The sequence below is a fragment of the Mixophyes fleayi genome, chromosome 5 (assembly GCF_038048845.1).
Source record: "Mixophyes fleayi isolate aMixFle1 chromosome 5, aMixFle1.hap1, whole genome shotgun sequence".
NCBI lineage: Eukaryota > Metazoa > Chordata > Amphibia > Anura > Limnodynastidae > Mixophyes > Mixophyes fleayi.
In genome coordinates this window covers 137,526,577-137,548,734 of record NC_134406.1, presented here as the reverse complement: position 1 = coordinate 137,548,734, position 22,158 = coordinate 137,526,577, and the positions used below count along the sequence as shown (strand labels likewise).

Sequence of the window (22,158 nt, the reverse complement as noted above, 5' to 3'; positions counted from 1 at the left end):
CTCACAGCCGCCGCGGCTCGCTTCTCATGCGCCCCAGCGTCCCGGCCGTCACCTTGACGACCGGGACGTCATTTCCTCTTCCTGTCCGGCCGTTACCAGGGCAACGGCCAGACGCTAGTACACTAGCGCTGCGTCCCGGCGGTGCTGGTAGCCGGGCGCATGCGCATAGCAGGCAGCCTGTGGGCTGATTAGGCTTATTAACAGGCATTAGCCTGCAACTGTGTAGGTCAGGGGCAAGCCCTGATTGGCCCTGCTGGATACTAGTAAATTAGCCTGCAGGAGTGTGTTCAACTGCTGATTGGTCTGTGTCTGTACTTAAGGCAATGAGGTCTGCTGCCTCATTGCCGGTTATAGCTTCTGTGCTCCAGTCTGCTGACCTGCTTGTTCCAGTTCCTGTATCCTGTATCTACGTTTGACTTCCCGTGTATGTCCCTTGGCTTCGTATTGGACTTCGCTTGTGTTTCCTGTGACCCTGATCCTTGGCTTGTTTACCCGTTCCGCTACTTTGCCTGTGACCTCTGACCGCAGCTTGTTCATCATTACTGTTACCTGCTGCCGGCCTTTGACCTCTGCGTGGACCTGACTCTTCTTGCCTGGGTTCTCCCCAGCCGGTACACACTTCACGACCCTCTGTCAGTCTGCAGCCCAGTCTGTCCCCACCATCAGGGGCTCCAGTGAACACCTGACTGGCAGAGTAGACTCCGGGTTGTGTTGTGCCGGCTGGAGGGGTTCCTAACATTATAACCGGCCCACTCATGGAGACAAGATTAGGATGGATGCAAGTGGATCCACACCGTCTCCGGCACAAACCATAGCAGGCCATGTTGAGTCTTTGTATCAGATGATGCAGGGATTGGCTGAGCGTATGTCTGTTCAAGAAGAAGCCACAAAAGCTTCACAACCTCCTCCAGGTCCCATCTGTGAGCCCAAAATGAATTTACCGGATCGGTTCTCCGGAGATAGAACCTTGTTTCGGAACTTCAGGGAGAGCTGCAAGCTCTATTTTCGGATGAGACCCCGCTCCTCCGGTTCAGAGCAGCAACGAGTTGGGATTATTATTTCCCTTCTACAGGGTGACCCCCAGTCCTGGGCGTTTTCTTTGCCACAGACCAGTCCGGCCATGCAGTCCGTAGACTCCTTCTTTGAGGCATTGGGTTTACTGTATGATGACCCGGATCGAGTGGCCTCCGCAGAAGCTCATCTACGGTCCTTGAAACAAGACCAACGGTCAGCAGAAGAATACTGCGCGGAATTCCGTAGATGGTCACCTGACAGTGGATGGAACGACCCTGCCTTACGTAGTCAGTTCCGTGTCGGCCTATCTGAACAGATTAAAGATTCGCTGGTGCAATACCCGTCTCCTAGCTCTCTGGAGGATCTGATGCACCTCTCCATTAAAATTGACAGGAGATATAAAGAGCGGAAAACTGAAAAGGAAACGTCATCTCCTCCATCCACCTTCGTTCCTATCTCCCAGGATGGTGAGGAACCAATGCAATTGGGAGCATACCGTCTTTCCTCTGAGGAAAGAGACAGGAGACGGTCACAAGGCTTATGTTTATATTGTGGCGCAAGAGGCCACTTCTCCCGTTCTTGCCCAAACAAGTCGGGAAACGAGCATGCCTAGGGAACGAGGAGAGAGTTCACTTAGGTCTACAAATTGTCTCCCAAAAAAATGCGGTATTGGTTCCTGCACAGCTCACGTTCAGTGCTTGTTCTGTGGGTCTGGCGGCCTTCATTGATAGTGGAGCTGCAGGTAACTTCCAGGACTTCGAGTTTGCCCGCTCTGCTGGAATTCTGCGGGTTAAACTCAAATCCGCCATCACGGTATGTGGCTTAGATGGTGCTCCATTGCCAGGCGGTAAGGTTACCTGGGAGACCCCGCTACTACAATTGAGGATTGGGGCTCTCCACTCCGAATCTATAGTCTTTCGTCTCATTGAATGCCCGTCAGTGCCTTTGATTCTAGGTCATCCTTGGCTATCCTGTCATAACCCTGTCATAGATTGGGCAAAAGGAGAGATTGTCCAGTGGAGCTCTCATTGTTCACAGTCCTGTTTGACAGTACCTCTACGTGTGGTTCGGTCCATTCCGGAGCAGCTTCCCTCCCAGTATCATGACTTCTGGGATGTCTTCTCTAAAAAGGCTGCTGATATTCTACCACCGCACCGGGAGTTCGACTGTGCCATCGAGTTAATTCCAGGTACTAAACTACCCAAGGGACGTTTGTATTCTCTCTCCGGTCCAGAGACCAAATCCATGCAGGAGTACATTGATGAAAATCTGGAGAAAGGCTTCATCAGGCCATCTAAGTCTCCAGTAGGGGCTGGGTGCTTCTTTGTGTCCAAGAAGGACGGTGGACTCAGACCATGTATCGATTATCGGGGACCGAATATGATTACGGTTAAAAACACCTATCCGCTTCCTCTCATCTCTGTACTCTTTGATCAATTAAGAGGAGCAACGGTCTTCACAAAAATCGACCTTCGTGGTGCTTATAACCTCATACGCATTAGAGCAGGTGATGAGTGGAAGACGGCGTTCAACACGCTCTCGGGCCACTACGAATACTTGGTCATGCCGTTTGGCCTTAGTAACGCTCCTGCTGTGTTCCAGGATTTGATTAATGAGGTGTTACGTGAGTTCCTGGGACACTTTGTTGTTGTCTATTTAGATGACATTCTCATATATTCCAATTCATTGCCGACACATCGGAGTCATGTCAGACAAGTCCTACAGAAACTACGGGAACATCATCTCTACGCGAAACTCGAAATGTGAGTTTGAGGTTAAGAAGGTATCCTTTCTTGGCTATATAATCTCTTCAGAGGGTTTCTCCATGGATCCCACCAAGGTCCAGGCAATCCTGGATTGGGTACAACCCAATAACCTCAAGGCGGTCCAGAGATTCCTAGGATTCGCCAATTATTACAGGAGATTTATTGGCGGTTTTGCTGACATCGTGGCTCCTATCGTTTCCTTGACTCGCAAAGGGGGTGATCCGGCTGTTTGGTCACGGCAAGCAATAAATGCATTTAAAACCTTAAAGGAAGCTTTTGTGTCCGCTCAGGTCCTTAGACACCCGGACCCAAAGGTACCATTTATTCTCGAGGTAGATGCTTCTGACGTCGGTGCTGGAGCTATCTTGTCACAAAAGGATCCTCAGACTCACCGCTTGCATCCATGTGCCTTTTTTTCCCGCCAATTCCCCTCAGCAGAGACCAATTATGACGTGGGAAATCGAGAATTACTAGCAATTAAATGGGCCTTTGAGGAATGGCGACACTGGTTGGAAGGCGCTGCACACCAGATCTCCGTTATAACGGATCATAAGAATCTGCAGTATATTCAGTCAGCTAAACGCCTAAACCCCCGTCAGGCTCGGTGGTCACTGTTCTTCACCCGATTTAACTTTATTATCACTTATCGTCCTGGTTCTAAAAATATTCAAGCAGACGCTCTGTCTAGAAGTTTTCTGGCACATCATGCCCCAGTCACTAACCCAGAGCCTATTGTTCCTGTATCCATGGTCCATGCCGGATTAACTCAAGATCTGAGCTGTACCTTACAAAGGTTTCAGAAGTTGGCTCCTGACAACACTCCGGTAGGACGGTTGTTTGTCCCAGTTCATTTAAGGAAGACAGTTCTTGCTGAAGCACACAACAGTCGGACTGCTGGACATCCTGGCATCTACAAAACACTAGAGATACTTTCCCGTACCGTATGGTGGCCGTCTCTGTCTGCCGACGTCAAAAGTCACGTCCTGTCCTGTGAAGTTTGTGCCAGGAACAAGGTTCCCAGGACTCGCCCGGTAGGGCAGTTAGTTCCATTAGCCGCTCCTGCTAAACCTTGGACACATCTATCCATGGACTTTATAGTTGATCTACCACCCTCTGCAGGACATAATACCATTTGGGTTGTGGTAGACCGGTTTAGCAAGATGGCGCATTTCATTCCACTAGCCCGGCTTCCTTCTGCTCGAGATTTGGCCGTCCTGTTCATTCAACACATTTTTCGCCTCCATGGACTCCCTACAGACATCGTCTCCGATCGGGGTTCTCAGTTCATTGCGCAGTTCTGGAGATCATTCTGTACCCTCCTGGGAATCAAGATTAGTTTGTCATCAGCGTACCACCCTCAGTCAAATGGGCAGACGGAGAGGGTTAACCAGTCTTTGGAGAAGTTCTTGCGATGCTACACGTCGGAGTTCCATGACAACTGGTCCTCCTTGTTGCCCTGGGCGGAATTTGCCTGTAACAACTCCTGTCACTCCTCCACCAAAACCTCTCCGTTTTTTTGCAATTATGGTTTTCACCCCAGATCGAACTCTTTGTATTCTCTCCAGTCCGTTGGTATCCAGGAGATCTGTTCCACTGCCAGGGATCTCAGAGTTATCTGGAAGAAAGTGCACTCATCTTTAAGACAAGCCGCACTTGTTGCAAAAAAAAAATTCGGACCGACACCGTACCATCTGCTCTCTTAAGGTTGGCCAGAAAGTCTGGCTGTCTACAAAAAATATCAGGCTGAAGCAACCTTGCAAGAAGTTGGGCCCTAAATTCATCGGGCCGTTTCCCATCATCAAATAGGTGAACTCTGTTGCATTTAGGTTAAAAATTCCGGGCTCGTTAAGAATTCCAAACACATTTCATTGTTCTCTGTTAAAACCAGTTCTTTATCCAGCTCAAGCCCAGTCTTCAGGCAAGCCACAGAGGTACAGTGTTCAGAAAATCTTGGATTCCAAAAAAGTGCAAGGACAGGTGCACTTTTTGGTACAGTGGAGGAACCGCGGGTTAGAAGAACGCTCTTGGGTTCCGCGGAGACAACTCCATGCTCCCAAGCAATTGAAGGAATTCTTCAGGAAATTTCCAAGAACACCTGGGTGTCGGGGTCCCTTGACCCCTCCTCAAGGGGGGGTACTGTCACGAGCCGCGGCGGAACTCACAGCCGCCGCGACTCGCTTCTCATGCGCCCCAGCGTCCCGGCCGTCACCTTGACGACCGGGACGTCATTTCCTCTTCCTGTCCGGCCGTTACCAGGGCAACGGCCAGACGCTAGTACACTAGCGCTGCGTCCCGGCGGTGCTGGTAGCCGGGCGCATGCGCATAGCAGGCAGCCTGTGGGCTGATTAGGCTTATTAACAGGCATTAGCCTGCAACTGTGTAGGTCAGGGGCAAGCCCTGATTGGCCCTGCTGGATACTAGTAAATTAGCCTGCAGGAGTGTGTTCAACTGCTGATTGGTCTGTGTCTGTACTTAAGGCAATGAGGTCTGCTGCCTCATTGCCGGTTATAGCTTCTGTGCTCCAGTCTGCTGACCTGCTTGTTCCAGTTCCTGTATCCTGTATCTACGTTTGACTTCCCATGTATGACCCTTGGCTTCGTATTGGACTTCGCTTGTGTTTCCTGTGACCCTGATCCTTGGCTTGTTTACCCGTTCCGCTACTTTGCCTGTGACCTCTGACCTCAGCTTGTTCATCATTACTGTTACCTGCTGCCGGCCTTTGACCTCTGCGTGGACCTGACTCTTCTTGCCTGGGTTCTCCCCAGCCGGTACACACTTCACGACCCTCTGTCAGTCTGCAGCCCAGTCTGTCCCCACCATCAGGGGCTCCAGTGAACACCTGACTGGCAGAGTAGACTCCGGGTTGTGTTGTGCCGGCTGGAGGGGTTCCTAACACAACCACTCCCAACTGTCACTTCTCATTCAAGAAATATATATATATTTAAATCTTTATAAACACTTTTAACAATTAACAAATTAAACAAATTAAAAACATCTTAGTATACCAAATTTCAGCCCTTTCTGAATTTTTTTTCCCACACACACTAACAATTTAGTAGGTCGGTGTATAACTCCGCCCAGCAGGTGGCGCTGCAGCTTGGTTTTATTTTTTTCACACACACACAGACAGACTAACACACACCACTAGACATTTATATATTAGATATATATATATATATATATATATATATGAGAGAGATAGCTATGTATATATATATATATATATATATATATATATATATATATATATATATATCATGCATTTGTAAATATGTGTAACAGAATTATTTCAGTAAAGTGCTAGCCACACCCCCACATGAGGTTGGCCACACCCACTTGTCAAATGTCACTCTCACTTAGATGGGGGGCTCCGGTGCCCTGTCTCGCCCAGGGCACTAAAATGTCTAGTTACGGCACTGGTCTGTGCCTGTGGTCCTAAGGGGTAGGGCTGGAGGGTTATGTAGTCTCCCTCTGGTGTTGCTCATTTCCAGAACATTACCGCATGAAGATCCTACTGAACCCTGACTAAGGTGGAGGCAATGCGCAATGAAGTAAGGTAAAAATTTTACTTAAGGACAGGACACTCAAATACAAACACACACCAGAGCTGAAAAAAGGGATGATGCACATGAAAAATGTGCATGATTTCTTACCGTGTGTCTTTTTAGAGTCATTGCTGCCTGTAGGATTAGGCCTGCTGTGACCTCCACTTTGTCCTTGGCTGTGGCTACTGTGACTACCTACAACAGACAAGATATATTAATTGAATATATATATATATATATATATATATATAAATAAAAACAAACTATGAGCAATGTTGACTTCCTTTTTTTATAGTACAGAGACATGGCTTTATGTGCATATCAAAAACTAGAGTCTTAGCATAAAGTAAAGTTTGTTCCCAAACCTCTGGCCTAGGAAGGGTTAATACTCAATTTGCATTCAGGTTATCTTGCCTCTATGTAAAGAGCAAACAAACATTTGTACAGAGACAAAGTTTAAACCATGATGTTAGTTTAGGTATTGGTAAAAACATTCTAAAAAAAAAACAACTGGCCTTTGGCCTGTACCTTGGACTCCGCTTCTTTGCCTGTGACCCTGACCCTTGGCGTGTTTATTGACTATTCTGCTTGCTTGTGACCCTTGACCTCGGTTACCATCTGACTATCCGCTGCCTTCTATTCAGCCTCCTGGCCTGCCGCTACGGGCCTGTATTACCAACTCACACTACACCTGGAGTTAAGTCCTGTGGGCATTTGAGTACCGGTGAGCGTATAAAGCTCTAAGGGAAAGGCGGCTGCTACAGATGAAGACCTCTGCTATCTGGTTCTGTGAGTTGGTGATCAGACTGTCAACCTAACATTATAACCGGCCAGTAAATAAATTTCCAGGAGGAAATCATCGGGATGGATGAAAGCGGAACCAACTTGTCCCCAGCCCAAGTCCTGGCTGGTCAAATTCAGACCCTGTCGCAGATGGTCCAGGGATTACCCCAGCGTTTGTCTGCTCAAGAGGAAACCTCTAGAACTTCACAAGCCACCTTGGCTCCTGCGGTGGAACCAAAGTTAAATTTGCCGGACCGGTTTTCTGGGAACAGAGCCTTGTTCCGGAATTTCAAGGAGAGTTGTAAGCTCTATTTTCAGCTGAGACCTCGGTCTTCCAGTTCGGATCAACAGAGGGTCGGGATCGTCATCTCCCTTCTCCAGGGTGACCCCCAGATTTGGGCCTTCAGTCTGGCTCAAACTAGTACTACCATGCAGTTGTGGAAGCCTTCTCTAATGCATTGGGTCTGCTCTATGATGACCTGGAACAAGTGGCCGCCACTGAGGCTCATCTGAGGGCCTTGGAGCGATGGTCGAATGACAGCGAATGGAATGAACCAGCGTTACGCAGCTAGTTTCGCTTAGGGCTGTCAGAGTTGCTCAAGGACTCTCTGGTGCAGTATCCTTCTGCAACTTCTTTGGAGACCCTAATGCAGCTCGCCATCAAGTTTGATAGGAGAATCGAGGAGAGGAAGGCGGAAAAAGAGGCACCTTCTTTTCCTTCTGCTTGTGTTCCCGTATCTGCAGACATTGAGGAGGCATACCGTCTCTCAGGGCCATCTTAACAAAATTATGGGCCCCCAGGCAAAGCAGTGCACCGGGGCCCCTAGATATAGATATATAGATGTATACAGATACAGATATAAATATAGATATATAGAGATAGAGATAGATAGATGTACTTGCTCAGTGACCCTTGAAGGTTTTTTTGCAGGTTTTGTTCTTTTGCAGGATTATTTATTCTCATTAAGTGCCGTGCCTATGGGGCCCCCTTGCTCGTGGGTCCCCTGGGCAGCTGCCCATCGTGCCCAATGGAAAAGATGGCCCTGCTGTCTCTCTTCTGAGGAAAAGGACAGAAGGCAGTCACAAGGCCTCTGCCTCTACTGTGGCATCAAGGGCCACTTCTCCCGCTCATGCCCCAACAAACGGGGAAAAGAGCATGCCTAGGGAATGAGAGAAATGTTCACCTAGGTCTGCAATCAGTTCCTGAGCAGCTTCCCTCTCAATACCAGGAGTTCCAGGTTGTGTTCTCTGAAAAGGCTGCTGACTCTCTACCACCTCATCGTGACTTCGACTGTGCCATTGAGCTGATTCCTGGTTCCAGACTACCTAAGGGGCATTTGTATTCTGTCTCCGGTCCCGAGACCAAGGCCATGCAGGCTTATATTGAGGAAAATCTTGAGAAAGGGTTCATCAGGCCATCTAAATCTCCAGTGGGAGCTGGATGCTTCTTCGTGTCAAAAAAGATGGTGGATCGCGGCCCTGCATTGACTACCGGGGACTTAATCAAATCACAGTCAAGAACACCTATCCTCTTCCTCTCATCCCTGTACTATTCGGTGAGCTAAGGGGTGCTACTCTCTTCACCAAAATCGATCTCCGTGGAGTGTACAACCTCATCCCCATAAGAGAGGGAGATGAATGGAAGACGGCATTCAACACACACTCTGGCCACTACGAATATCTGGTCATGCCGTTTGGTCTTAGTAACACACCTGCTGTATTTCAAGACCTGATTAATGAAGTTGTCCGTAAATTTCTCGACCACTTCGTGGTTGTTTACTTGGATGACATCCTGATATACACTTTCATTCCCTATCCTTGCATTGGGGCCATGTTAAACAGGTTCTCCAAAAACTTTGGGAACATCATCTCTTTGCCAAGTTGTAGAAGTGCGAGTTTGAGGTACAGAAGGTATCATTTCTGGGATACGTCATCTCCTCTGTTGGTTTCTCCATGGACCCAACTAAAATCCAAGTCATTCTCGACTGGGTGCAACCCAACAACCTCAAAGCTGTGCAGAGGTTCTTGGGCTTCGCAAATTATTATAGGAGGTTCATCCATGGGTTTTCTGATATAGTGGCTCCTATTGTCTCCCTTATCCGGAAAGGAATGGATCCAACTAATTGGTCTCCTCAGGCGGTAACCGCATTTGAAGCCTTAAAAAGAGCATTTCTGCTCAAGTCCTTAGACACCCCAGTCCAGTTGTACCCTTTGTATTAGACGTTGATGCCTCTGACGCCGCTGCTAGCGCTATCCTTTCCCAGAAGGGCCCTCACACTCACCGTTTACGTCCATGCGCATATTTTTCTCGTAAATTCTCTATTGCTGAAGCTAACTACGACGTGGGCAACCGAGAGCTGTTGGCCATTAAATGGGCCTTTGAGGAGTGGCGTCACTGTCTGGAAGGAACTATACATGTAATCTCCGTAATAACGGATCACAAGAACCTTCTGTACATCCAGTCGGCCAAACGGTTGAGTCCCAGACAGGCCTGCTGGACACTCCTCTTTACCTGCTTCAATTTCTTAATTACCTACAGACCCAGTTCTAAAAATATCTGGGAGGATGCTCTATCTAGGATCTAGTTACGGATCCACTGCCTATCATTCCTTCATCAATTATCCATGCTAGTTTAACTCAGGATTTAGGTATGACGCTCTTTAGATTTAGGTTCTCTGCTAACACTCCAGAGAACCGTCTGTTTGTTCCAGTCCATTCAAGGAAAGCAGTCCTTTCTGAGGCACATGACAGTAAGACTGCCGGGCACCCTGGAATCTACAAAACATTGGAAATAGTCTCCCGTGCCATGTGGTGGCCCTCATTATCCGCTGACGTTAGAAATTTTGTTCTGTCCTGCGAATACTGTGCTAGGAATAAGGTCCCTATGAACTTTCCGTCAGGCCAGTTAGTTCCATTATGTTAGGATCCCCTCAAACCAGTACGGCAAAACCCGGAGTCTGCTCTGAGAGTCTGGTATTCACTGTTGCCCCTAGTGGTGGGGACAGACTTGGATGCAGTCTAACAGAGGGTCGAGAGATACGTACTGGTTGGGTGGAACCCAGGAAGGTAGAATGAAGTCCAGGCAAGGGTCGAGGGCCGGCAGCAGACAGAGTATCCGATAAACAGGCCAAGGTCAGAGGTCACAGGCAGAAGAGCAGCGTCAGAGTCCAGGCAGAAGATCAGGGGGCACAGGCAAACAATCGTAGTCAGATATCAAGGCAAGGGTCGGCAACAATAATCAGAATCCAAATAGAGCAGAGAGCAAGAGACACAGCAGGCTAGTATGCAGCAAGCAGGAACTATAACCGGCAGGGAGGGCTTGCCCCTTCCTGCCTTATATATATATAATGTGGCCCAATAGAATAATCCCTCGTATCAGAGGGAAGGACAGCCCAGCTGGGCACTAAGTATTTGAATTGTGCGCGCGCCCGGCTGTACTGGACGCCGGGATGTGGCGCTGCTGCACAGAGCGTCCCAACCGTTGCCTTGGCAACGGCCGGGACTCAGCGGAAGTGACGTCCCGGTCGTCATGACGACGGCCGGGGTGTCGGGGCACAGAAAGAAGCTCGTGACACATTATCCATCCCTTACAAACCTGGGACACAGCTGTCAATGGACTTTATTGTTGATCTCACATCCTCTGCAGGACATAACGACATATGGGTGTATTTATTGTGTTTGCTGCACCTAAAGTTATCCTTAAATATATTTGATATATAAAACTTACAAAAATCCTTTAGGAGCCCACACCTCACTAATAAATGTGCTGGTGTGGTTTCTAAAAACCAGGCTGATGTATTACTATTTCGTTTGTCTGTGCCAGAGCCGTAACTAGGTATGTGCGGGCGGTGCCGTGGCCCAGGGCGCAAGGCCAAGGGGGGCTCAGCAGCCGCCCGCTACCTTCCTGTGTACCTTCAGCCCTTAACTTCCGCAGCTCGGCATTTGGAAAGCAAACCGAACTTCCTGTAAGTGCAGAATCTCCGTCTCCCTCCCTCGCCCTCTCTCCCCCTCCGTCTCCCTCTCTCCCACTCTCTCATCCCCAGTACAGTTTATGTAAAATAAATATATACTTTCTCCTCTACACCCTCTAGAAAAAACAAGTAAATTTATGAATTTATTGCAAGTGGAACACACATGCGTTCCACTGCGGAATCTAATTCTCTTTCTCTCTCTCTCTCGTTCCTTCAACAACAAAAAAAATCACCTCTCTGCGGAGTCGACACTTGCTCCACCTGCACTGAATGTCGGCCGTGACGTCAGTGAGGAGCGGCGCAGAGAGAGGTCGGCGACAAGAAGGCATGAAAACAGAAGAAAGAAGCCGATAGAAAAAGTAAGTGAAGGAACGGAGCAAGGGGCAGCAAAGTGACGCAGCATAGCAGAGTGCTTTGAGGGGCAAAGGAAGCTGCATCGCAGTATTTTCTGGGGCAAAGGAAGGCTGCATGGCAGAGTGTGATGAAGAGAGCCATTACTGTGGCATAATATGAACTAGGGGCATTACTGTGCCATAATATGAATATAATATTAAATAGCAGATTTTTGTCAGGTAAGGTATTCTTTAATATTTTTTCTTTAACATTTTAAAACTCTTTCTTATAACAATCTAGTTTTGTGTATCTCTTTTATTATTATTATTATTATTATTATTACCATTTATTTATATAGTGCCACTAATTCCGCAGTGCTGTACAGAGAACTCATTTACATCAGTCCCTGCCCCATTGGGGCTTACAGTCTAAATTCCCTAACACACACACACACACACACACACACACACACACACACACACAGACACTTTTACTGTTCTTATTTGGTATTAAGTGGATGAAATATTAGAATACCTTTCGCTATTTATTTTTGCATACCTTAAATGGAATGGTCATTAGGGCAGAGAACCGGTTGTTAATTTACTTGAATCCCACCACTGTGTATATATATATATATATATATATATATATATATATATATATATATATATATATATATACACATATATGAGAGAGATAGCTCTATATATATATATATATATATATATATATATATATATATATATATATATATATATATTCATGCATTTGTAAATATGTGTAACAGAATTATTTCAGTAAAGTGCTAGCCATACCCCCACATTAGGTTGGCCACACCCACTTGTCAAATGTCACTCTCACTTAGATGGAGGGCTCCGGTGCCCTGTCTCGCCCAGGGCACTAAAATGTCTAGTTATGGCACTGGTCTGTGCCTGTGGTCCTAAGGGGTAGGGCTGGAGGGTTCTGTAGTCTCCCTCTGGTGTTGCTCATTTCCAGAACATTACCGCACGATGATCCTTTTGAACCGCGACTAAGGTGGAGGCAATGCGCAATGAAGCAAACGTGGTAAAAAGTTTACTTAAGGACAGGACACACAAATACAAACACACACCAGAGCTGAAAAAAGGGATGATGCACATGAAAAATGTACTGTTTTCTTACCGTGTGTCTTTTTGGAGTCATTGCTGCCTGTAGGATTAGGCCTGCTGTGACCTCCACTTTGTCCTTGGCTGTGGCTACTGTGACTACCTACAACAGACAAGATATATTAATTGAATATATATATATATATATATATTAGGGATGTGCACCGGCGACTTTTGAGGTCTCGTGTTTTGTGTTTTGGATCCGGATTTTGATTATTTTTGGGGTTCGGATTTGTCTCGCAAAACACTTGACGAAAGGTCTCGGTTCGGATTTAAGGTTTTGGATTCGGATTTTTTTTTGAAAAAAACATAAAAAGTTTAAAAATCAAGTTTTTGGGCTTATTTTCACTCCTACGCTATTATTAACCTCAATAACATTCAATAACAAGCATTTCCACTAATTTACAGTGTATTCTGAACACCTCAAAATATAGTTATTAGTCCAAAACGTTGCAACGAGGTATCTTTCTGGACTGCGTAGAAGAGTGGGTCACCACAATATATATAATAAGAAAACCACCAACTTGTATGATTCGCAGCAATAAATGTACCTGGACTGCGTAGAGGAGTGGGTCACCACAATATATATAACAAGAAAACCATCAACTTGTATGATTCGCACCAATAAATGTACCTGGACTGCGTAGAGGAGTGGGTCACCACAATATATATAACAAGAAAACCATCCCACTTGTCAAATGTCACTCTCACTTAGATGGAGGGCTCCGGTGCCCTGTCTCGCCCAGGGCACTAAAATGTCTAGTTATGGCACTGGTCTGTGCCTGTGGTCCTAAGGGGTAGGGCTGGAGGGTTCTGTAGTCTCCCTCTGGTGTTGCTCATTTCCAGAACATTACCGCACGATAATCCTTCTGAACCGCGACTAAGGTGGAGGCAATGTGCAATGAAGCAAACGTGGTAAAAAGTTTACTTAAGGACAGGACACACAAATACAAACACACACCAGAGCTGAAAAAAGGGATGATGCACATGAAAAATGTACTGTTTTCTTACCGTGTGTCTTTTTGGAGTCATTGCTGCCTGTAGGATTAGGCCTGCTGTGACCTCCACTTTGTCCTTGGCTGTGGCTACTGTGACTACCTACAACAGACAAGATATATTAATTGAATATATATATATATATATATATATATATATATATATATATATATATATATATATATTAGGGATGTGCACCGGCGACTTTTGAGGTCTCGTGTTTTGTGTTTTGGATCCGGATTTTCATTATTTTTGGGGTTCGGATTTGTCTCGCAAAACACTTGACGAAAGGTCTCGGTTCGGATTTAAGGTTTTGGATTCGGATTTTTTTTTGAAAAAAAACATAAAAAGTTTAAAAATCAAGTTTTTGGGCTTATTTTCACTCCTACGCTATTATTAACCTCAATAACATTCAATAACAAGCATTTCCACTAATTTACAGTGTATTCTGAACACCTCAAAATATAGTTATTAGTCCAAAACGTTGCAACGAGGTATCTTTCTGGACTGCGTAGAAGAGTGGGTCACCACAATATATATAATAAGAAAACCACCTACTTGTATGATTCGCAGCAATAAATGTACCTGGACTGCGTAGAGGAGTGGGTCACCACAATATATATAACAAGAAAACCATCAACTTGTATGATTCGCACCAATAAATGTACCTGGACTGCGTAGAGGAGTGGGTCACCACAATATATATTAAAAACCCTGAACTTGTATGATTCGCACCAATAAATGTACCTGGACTGCGTAGAGGAGTGGGTCACCACAATATATATAACAAGAAAACCATCAACTTGTATGATTCGCACCAATAAATGTACCTGGACTGCGTAGAGGAGTGGGTCACCACAATATATATTAAAAACCCTGAACTTGTATGATTCGCACCAATAAATGTACCTGGACTGCGTAGAAGAGTGGGTCACCACAATATATATAATAAGAAAACCACCTACTTGTATGATTCGCAGCAATAAATGTACCTGGACTGCGTAGAGGAGTGGGTCACCACAATATATATAACAAGAAAACCATCAACTTGTATGATTCGCACCAATAAATGTACCTGGACTGCGTAGAGGAGTGGGTCACCACAATATATATTAAAAACCCTGAACTTGTATGATTCGCACCAATAAATGTACCTGGACTGCGTAGAGGAGTGGGTCACCACAATATTATTAAAAAACCCTACACAGGTCTGAATTCCACCCAAAAAGTTTATGGACTGCGTAGTGTAGTGTTCCCCACAATATTATTTAAAATTTTTGCAGCAACAGTCAACGTTGTTTAATATCTGATACACCTCTATCTGGACTGCATAGTGGAGTGGCCCCGGTACCCAATTTGGTACCGGGGCCACAATACCTCCTCCAAACATGGTACAGACCATTCGTCATTGAGATCCCATCAAGTATGTTAAAGACAGACAGGGTCGAAGTGTTATTGGTTGACTTTGTAAACCAAAAAACTGTCCCTGTTGCACATAGTCGTGCAATGAAGACTGACTTTTTCATTTAAAGGCACCATCTTTCAAGTGTAGTGTTTGTAAGTCTAAGTCATATTATACTTTTGGTAAAATTGGTTTATTTTGTTCCTCTTTATGGTAACTACTAATAGAATTAAAGTATTAAATAGAAGCGGAAGTTCCTCTTTATGGGAATTAGTAATAGAATTAAAGTATTAAATAGAATTAAAGTATTAAATAGAGTGGTATAGAGTTGTAGTGTGGTATAGATAGAGTGGTCCCCACAATATAATAATAAAACCCTCAACTGGTCTGAATTCCACCAAACAAGTATCTGGACTGCGTAGTGGGGTGGCCCCGGTACCCAATTTGATACCGGGGCCACAATAAAATAAATACACCCTCAACTGGTCTGAATTCCACCAAACAAGTATCTGGACTGCGTAGTGGGGTGGCCCCGGTACCCAATTTGATACCGGGGCCACAATAAAATAAATACACCCTCAACTGGTCTGAATTCCACCAAACAAGTATCTGGACTGCGTAGTGGGGTGGCCCCGGTACCCAATTTGATACCGGGGCCACAATACCTCCTCCAATTTCCAAGTGTAGTGTTTATAACATCTTAACACTACACTAATTCTAGCACGTCAAAACCTCTTGTTTTAAATAATGACAGGGCATTTAACTTTTGATTTAATTTATTGAATTTGTTGGCATTTTCTTTTACTTTTTGAACATGGCAAACGACTGTTGAATGGTCACATAATGCCAAAAAAAAAGTTGCAAGATGGAATTGTCCTTGGGCCCTCCCACCCACCCTTATGTTGTTGAAATAGGACATGCACACTTTAACAAACCAATCATTTCAGCGACAGGGCCTACCAAACAACTGTGGCTGAAATGATTGGTTTGTTTGGGCCCTAACACCAATAAAACAATTCATCTCTCCCTGTACAAACTAAACAGGCTCTACTGAGGAAAGATGTCGTCCTCATCCTCAACCTCTGATTCCTCTCTCCCTACAGTGTGTACTTCCTCCTCCTCACACATTATCAATTCGTCCCTGCTGGACTCCACAACCACAGTCCCTCTGTACTGTCTGGAGGGCAGTGCTGTACTTCATTGAGGAATTGATTATTCATTTTTATAAACATCATTTTTTCAACGTTGTGAGGAAGCAACCTCCTTCGCCGCTCACTGACCAGGTTCCCCGCTGCACTAAAAACTCTTTCCGAGTACACACTGGAGGGGGGACAACTCAGTTAAAAAATAGAGCCAGTTTGTACAGGGGCTTCCAAACTGCCTTTTGGAGTTCTACCACGTCACTACCTCTAGTTAATTTAGATTGCAAGGCTTGTAAATATAAATACTTTGAAGATAAAAAAAGCAGGCTGCACAGACTGTTGAGCTAGAAAGTGAAATTAAATGGACCACGTTACTTTGGTGGCTATCTATGCCCCCCCCCCCCCCCCGCCCCGCCCTACACTTGTAGTTGAATATAAATAAAGCAGCCTGCATAGACTGTAGAACTAGAAATTCAAATATACAAAGAAATGGACAAAGGCAGTTTGGTATCTGTCTGCATCAGATCCCCTCTCCACTAGGAGTAAAACAGGAAACTTTTCAGCCGTTATATAATCTAGAATATAAATAGAAATTGAGAAAGGCAATTTGGTATCTGTCTGCATCATAATCATCAACATCCTCCTCAGCGCCAGCTACATCAATATCCTCCTCCCAGTGTACAACATTCACACCTTCATTAGCCAAATCTGTAACTGGACTGTGGGTGATCCTTCCAGCAAATGCAGAGGGCGTGCTGCAAATGCTGGATGGAGTCACCTCTTCCCGTACAGTGATGGGAAGGTCAGGGTTCACAACCAACAACACCCTTGGACTCGCCTTGGGGATTTGTGATGTCATCTGTTTAGAAGGCAGAGTTCTTTGCTGTTTTGTTGTTGCTGCTGACAGCATAACTCTCTTAAATTTTTTGTAGGGGGGGGAGGAGGGCTTAGATCCTTGGGTGAAGCTGGACCACTAGTAATGAACACGGGCCAGGGCCTAAACCGTTCCTTGCCACTACGTGTCGTAAATGGCATATTGCCAACTTTACGTTTCTCCTCAGATGATTTTAAGTTTCTCTTTTTGCTATTTTTTGAGAACTTGGGCTTTTTGGATTTTACATGCCCTGTACTAGGAGATTGGGCATCGGGCTTGCCAGACGACGTTGATGGCATTTCATCGTCTATGTCATGACTAGTGGCAGCAGCTTCAGCATTAGGAGGAAGTGGGTCTTGATCTTTCCCTACTTTATCCTCCAAATTTTGGTTTTCCATTATATGTAGCACAAGAGAGCGTACCCCTAAGCCACACACACTCGGCAAAGCCTTTAAAAATTATATGCGGCACAGGAGAGTAGCACTGGACTTATACTGCTGAATCAGTGAACTTTGTAATAGCAGTACCACTGGACTTTTACTGCTGAATGTGTGAACTTGGTAATATTGCAGTACCAATGGGCTTATATACTGCTGGATTGGCTTTGCAAATTTGGTTATAATTATTTTTTTTTTTAATTTTTTATTTTCATTTTTTTTATAACTTTTTTTTTATTTTTTAAAAACTTGGGAATAACGGGGAAATAACTATGCCCTTAGAAGCACAGAGCACAGGACACAGCACCACTGGACTGAACAGGACACGGCACAGGACCCAGCAGCACTACGGAACTCAGCAGGACAGAGCACAGGACACAGCACCACTGGACTGATACTGCAGAATGTGTGAACTTTGTAATATTGCAGTACCAATGGACTTATACTGCTGGATTGGTTTTGCAAATTTGGGTATAATTATATTTTTTTTTTTTAATTTTTAATTTTTTATTTTTTTTTACTTTTTTTTTATTTTTTAAAAACTTGGGAATAATGGGGAAATAACTATGCCCTTAGAAGCACAGAGCACAGGACACAGCACCACTGGACTGAACAGGACACGGCACAGGACCCAGCAGCACTACGGAACTCAGCAGGACAGAGCACAGGACACAGCACCACTGGACTGAACAGGACACGGCACAGGACCCAGCAGCACTACGGAACTCAGCAGGACAGAGCACAGGACACAGCACCACTGGACTGAACAGGACACGGCACAGGACCCAGCAGCACTACGGAACTCAGCAGGACAGAGCACAGGACACAGCACCACTGGACTGATACTGCAGAATGTGTGAACTTTGTAATATTGCAGTACCACTGGACTTTTACTGCTGAATGTGTGAACTTGGTAATATTGCAGTACCAATGGGCTTATACTGCAGAATTGGTTGTGCAAATTTTGTGGTAATTAAAAAAAAATTAAATTAGTTTTTGGTATTTTTTTAAATAACTTTTTTTTATTTTTTTAAACACAGGGGAATATTGGGGAAATAACTATGCCCTTAGAAGCACAGAGCACAGGACACAGCACCACTGGACTGAACAGGACACAGCACAGGACCCAGCAGCACCACTGACCTCAGAAGGACAGAACACAGCACACAGCACCACTGGACTGATACTGAAGAACACAGCACAGCACAGCACAGCACAGAACTAAACAGCACAGCACAGAACTAAACAGCACAGCACGAGATCTACCAGGACAGAGGACCACCTAACACACCCTCCCTCTACCCTGATCAATGCCCGAGTGAAGATGGCGGCGACTAGCGGGGAATTTATAGGATCCGAGTATCGCGAGATCCGACAACGGGATTATGAGTCAGAGCCTCAGTTTCAGATTTGAATTTGGCGCCAATACCCGGATCTGTCTCGGATCCGACTCGGATCGGCAACGTTCGGGTGGGCTCGGATTCAGGAAATCCGAGTGCGCTCATCTCTAATATATATATATATATATATATATATATATATATATATATATATAAAAACAAACTATGAGCAATGTTGACTTTCTTTTTTTATAGTACAGAGACATGGCTTTATGTGCATATCAAAAACTAGAGTCTTAGCATAAAGTAAAAAATGTTCCCAAACCTCTGGCCTAGGAAGGGTTAATACTCAATTTGCATTCAGGTTATCTTGCATCTATGTAAAGAGCAAACAAACATTTGTACAGAGAGAAAGTTTAAACCGTGGTGTAAGTTTAGGAATTGGTAAAAACATTGTAAAAAAAAAACAAAACTATACAAAAATAGAACAACTAAAACTAGTTAATAATAATATTTGGAACAAAATTAACCAATTTTATTTTATAAGTAGAGCATACCTAACACTGCATAAAATATCTTAATTCATGGATGGTGATTCACTAAACTGCTAGGTGTCATCTGAAGGAGGGCACATTAATGCACAAGGTTTGGGATTGTATGCATATATGCAAATTCTGGCAAAAGGTACTCCAAAACAATACAGTTAATATTAGGTAAAGAAATCCAGCTGGACCCCCAATTTCTGTCTACTTGGCATACTACAAGATAATAAGTGGTGGCGACAGGTGCAAAAGAGAGAGATGTCTTTAATTAATCCCTACTTTCAGTTTTAAAAGTTCTAATGATAGTTGTTCTGCAAAGTTTGAAAACAATCTGAGAAGCTTGGATTGTGAATCCTCATACAGTGGGATAATTTTTAAACATGATATCCTTTTAACGACTGTAATTTAGTAAATATACATTTTGTACATTTTACCTAGTCATACAAACTATAAGTTATATTAATTCACATAATGTGAGAAATAGATTTTATACTCAGTACAGTTATGTGAGAATTGTATTCAAATTATCTGTATTTGATATATATATTGTTTGAGGTTTGTACTTTTCTTTGGGAATGTGTATTCTGCAACTGTCTGAAGAAAGGATTCATGTTAATTAGACCCTTTAACTTGCTAGCAGATTTCCTGCATCTGAAATAAGAAGCAGGAAATCACAGCAAGGTTTTAAGATATTGCAGAGAAGTGTAAATAGTGTTGGCTTTGCAATGTAGGTAAATCCATGTTTTGGTAAACAGGTTACATCCAGATTCTAAAAATAGCTCAGACCTCGAGGGGGCTGGCTTATCCAGTGAGGCTGTGTTCAAATGTTTATAAAAACAGCACTGTTCTGTATTAAAAGTTATCATTCTGATGTTCCATCTGACCTGACCACTGATACCTTTAATCAGTGGAACTGTCCTTGCCAGGACACTTGAGCAATAAACATTACTCTGCTTCAAGACCCTGCTTGACAACTTCTTCAATATTGCTGTAATCCTGTGACCTACAGATTAGAGCCTAAATCTAATCTTCCGGCTGTTTCTGAGGTTTGGACCCAGCTCTCCAGTACCACCTCTCTGCCGCTACCCAGCAGCTGGCCAGTGTGATAAGCCAGGGGCATCCATCCACAGCACCCTGATCCATAGAAGCGGTCAGGGGTACCAGTCCAAGTGTACCAGCACGGGAGTACACTAGCAGCGACAGTTACCCATAAGGAACGTGGTTCTGGGCGCCATAAAGGAGCCCAGTGGTGACAGCAGGCTTCTCCTACTGCGGCAGGAGGGGCATATTCGGAATAACGAAAGGGGACTGTGGCAATGTAAGCCCAGCCGGTTCCAGCAACAACAGACAGGATGGCATAGGCAGTCCATCCTGTCACAGCAAGTACTGTTGACTGCCAGTGCAAAAGAAAAAGCAGTGTTCTCAGTTCTAGAATGGCTCTATCAGTAGAAGGTGTTGCTGTTTTGGCTACATGTGTCCCCAGCAACCTTCCAGCATGCAAAAGATAAGGTTTTGAAGCCCCACAGACAGTATGCAGCTGCTTATCTTGATGATGTTGTGATTTACTGTCCGGATTGGGACTCACTTAGATTGAGTTCAACACTGCTTGAACTCTATCAGAAAGGTAGAGTTAACAGCCAACCCAAAACAATGTTGCTTAGTGATGGAAGAGGTTGAATACCTGGGTTTCACCATTGGTAGAAGTTTAGTTAAGCCCAAACTGAATAAAATTGAAGCTATCCAAAACTGACCCTGTCCTATAAATAAAAACAGGTGAGAGCCATTTTGTGGATCATAGGGTTTGATCTGCAATTCATTCCTAATTTCACCACCACAGTGGTTCTATTATTAGACCTTACCAATGGAAGGCAATCTAATAAGGTTGTCACAATCTGCCTGCAGCATACTGCTTTGCCTGGCAGCTCCTAACCTGGACTATCAGACTTTGCTATTTTTGTTAATTCTATGTGTTAACAGCAGTACCTCCATTCACCAGAGGTGCTGCTATTGTGCTTTATTCTTGTGCTTGAGGGCTTAACCTTTATATTCACTAATTATCTCATGCACCTGGGTGGGTCTCATTCCCCTTATATGTACCTGTCACTCCCAGCACACATTGCTGGTTATTGATGTCATATCCTGTTGTTGCACCCTGTGGATTCTTCCTCCTGTCTTGCTCCTCTGGTTACATGCTTGGAATCTGTTCATATCTCCTGCTTCCCTGCATTAGCTGTGTACCTGCTGGTTTCTGAACATTCATATCACTTCCTGCATCAGCTTGCACCTGGTATCTATGACTACTCTTGATTACCTGTTATTTATACTTTTTCTGCAAGTAAAGAGTGTTTTCACCATATTCGTGGCTCCTAGCTGAACTCCTGTATGTAACCGTGACAAAGGTGAAGTGGAACCCTGGGGCAGAAAAAGCTTCTCTGGCAATAAATATGGCGTTATGTACACAGCTGGCGTTGTTAATGCCAAATTTTTGCAAAACATATGTTGTACAGACAGATGCCTCAGATGAAGGGATAGGGGCTGTATTGCCCCAAAACAGAGATGGGGAGGAGAAAACGCAATAACTCGAAAAGAGATACACCATTTTGGAAAAGAAAGCGTTGCCTATTAAGTGGGCATTAGACACTGTCAACTTATTACCTTTGGGCAGACAGTTTAAACTAGTGACAGATCATGCCCCATTAAAATGGATATATGCAAATAAAAGCCAGAATGCCCGGGTTACAAGATGGTTTTTAGCATTGCAAAATTTTAAGTGCACAGTTGAAGACAGGACTGGTACACAACTAGCCAACATAGATGCTTTGTCTTGTATCTTCTGTTTCGGGGACTACATGTGTTCCGTCACCTAGG

At 44.6% G+C, this 22,158-nt stretch overlaps 1 protein-coding gene across 4 annotated transcripts in view; it reads right to left on the bottom strand.

The window, feature by feature from the left end:
* The window catches only part of LOC142158666 (NFX1-type zinc finger-containing protein 1-like), a 162,457-nt gene that overhangs the window by 123,701 nt on the left and 16,598 nt on the right, over window positions 1–22,158 (bottom strand). For 2 of the 4 annotated variants that reach the window (XM_075212852.1, XM_075212853.1), the window contains 3 exons: window positions 13,569–13,655; window positions 12,574–12,660; window positions 6,434–6,520 (listed from right to left, as the gene is read on the bottom strand). The exons of 1 other annotated variant lie outside the window; for it this stretch is intronic. In XM_075212852.1, coding sequence (XP_075068953.1) covers window positions 6,434–6,520; window positions 12,574–12,660; window positions 13,569–13,655 — 261 coding nt within the window. The remainder of the gene's footprint in view (window positions 1–6,433; window positions 6,521–12,573; window positions 12,661–13,568; window positions 13,656–22,158) is intronic. One more of the 4 variants, XM_075212854.1, reaches the window with a different exon arrangement.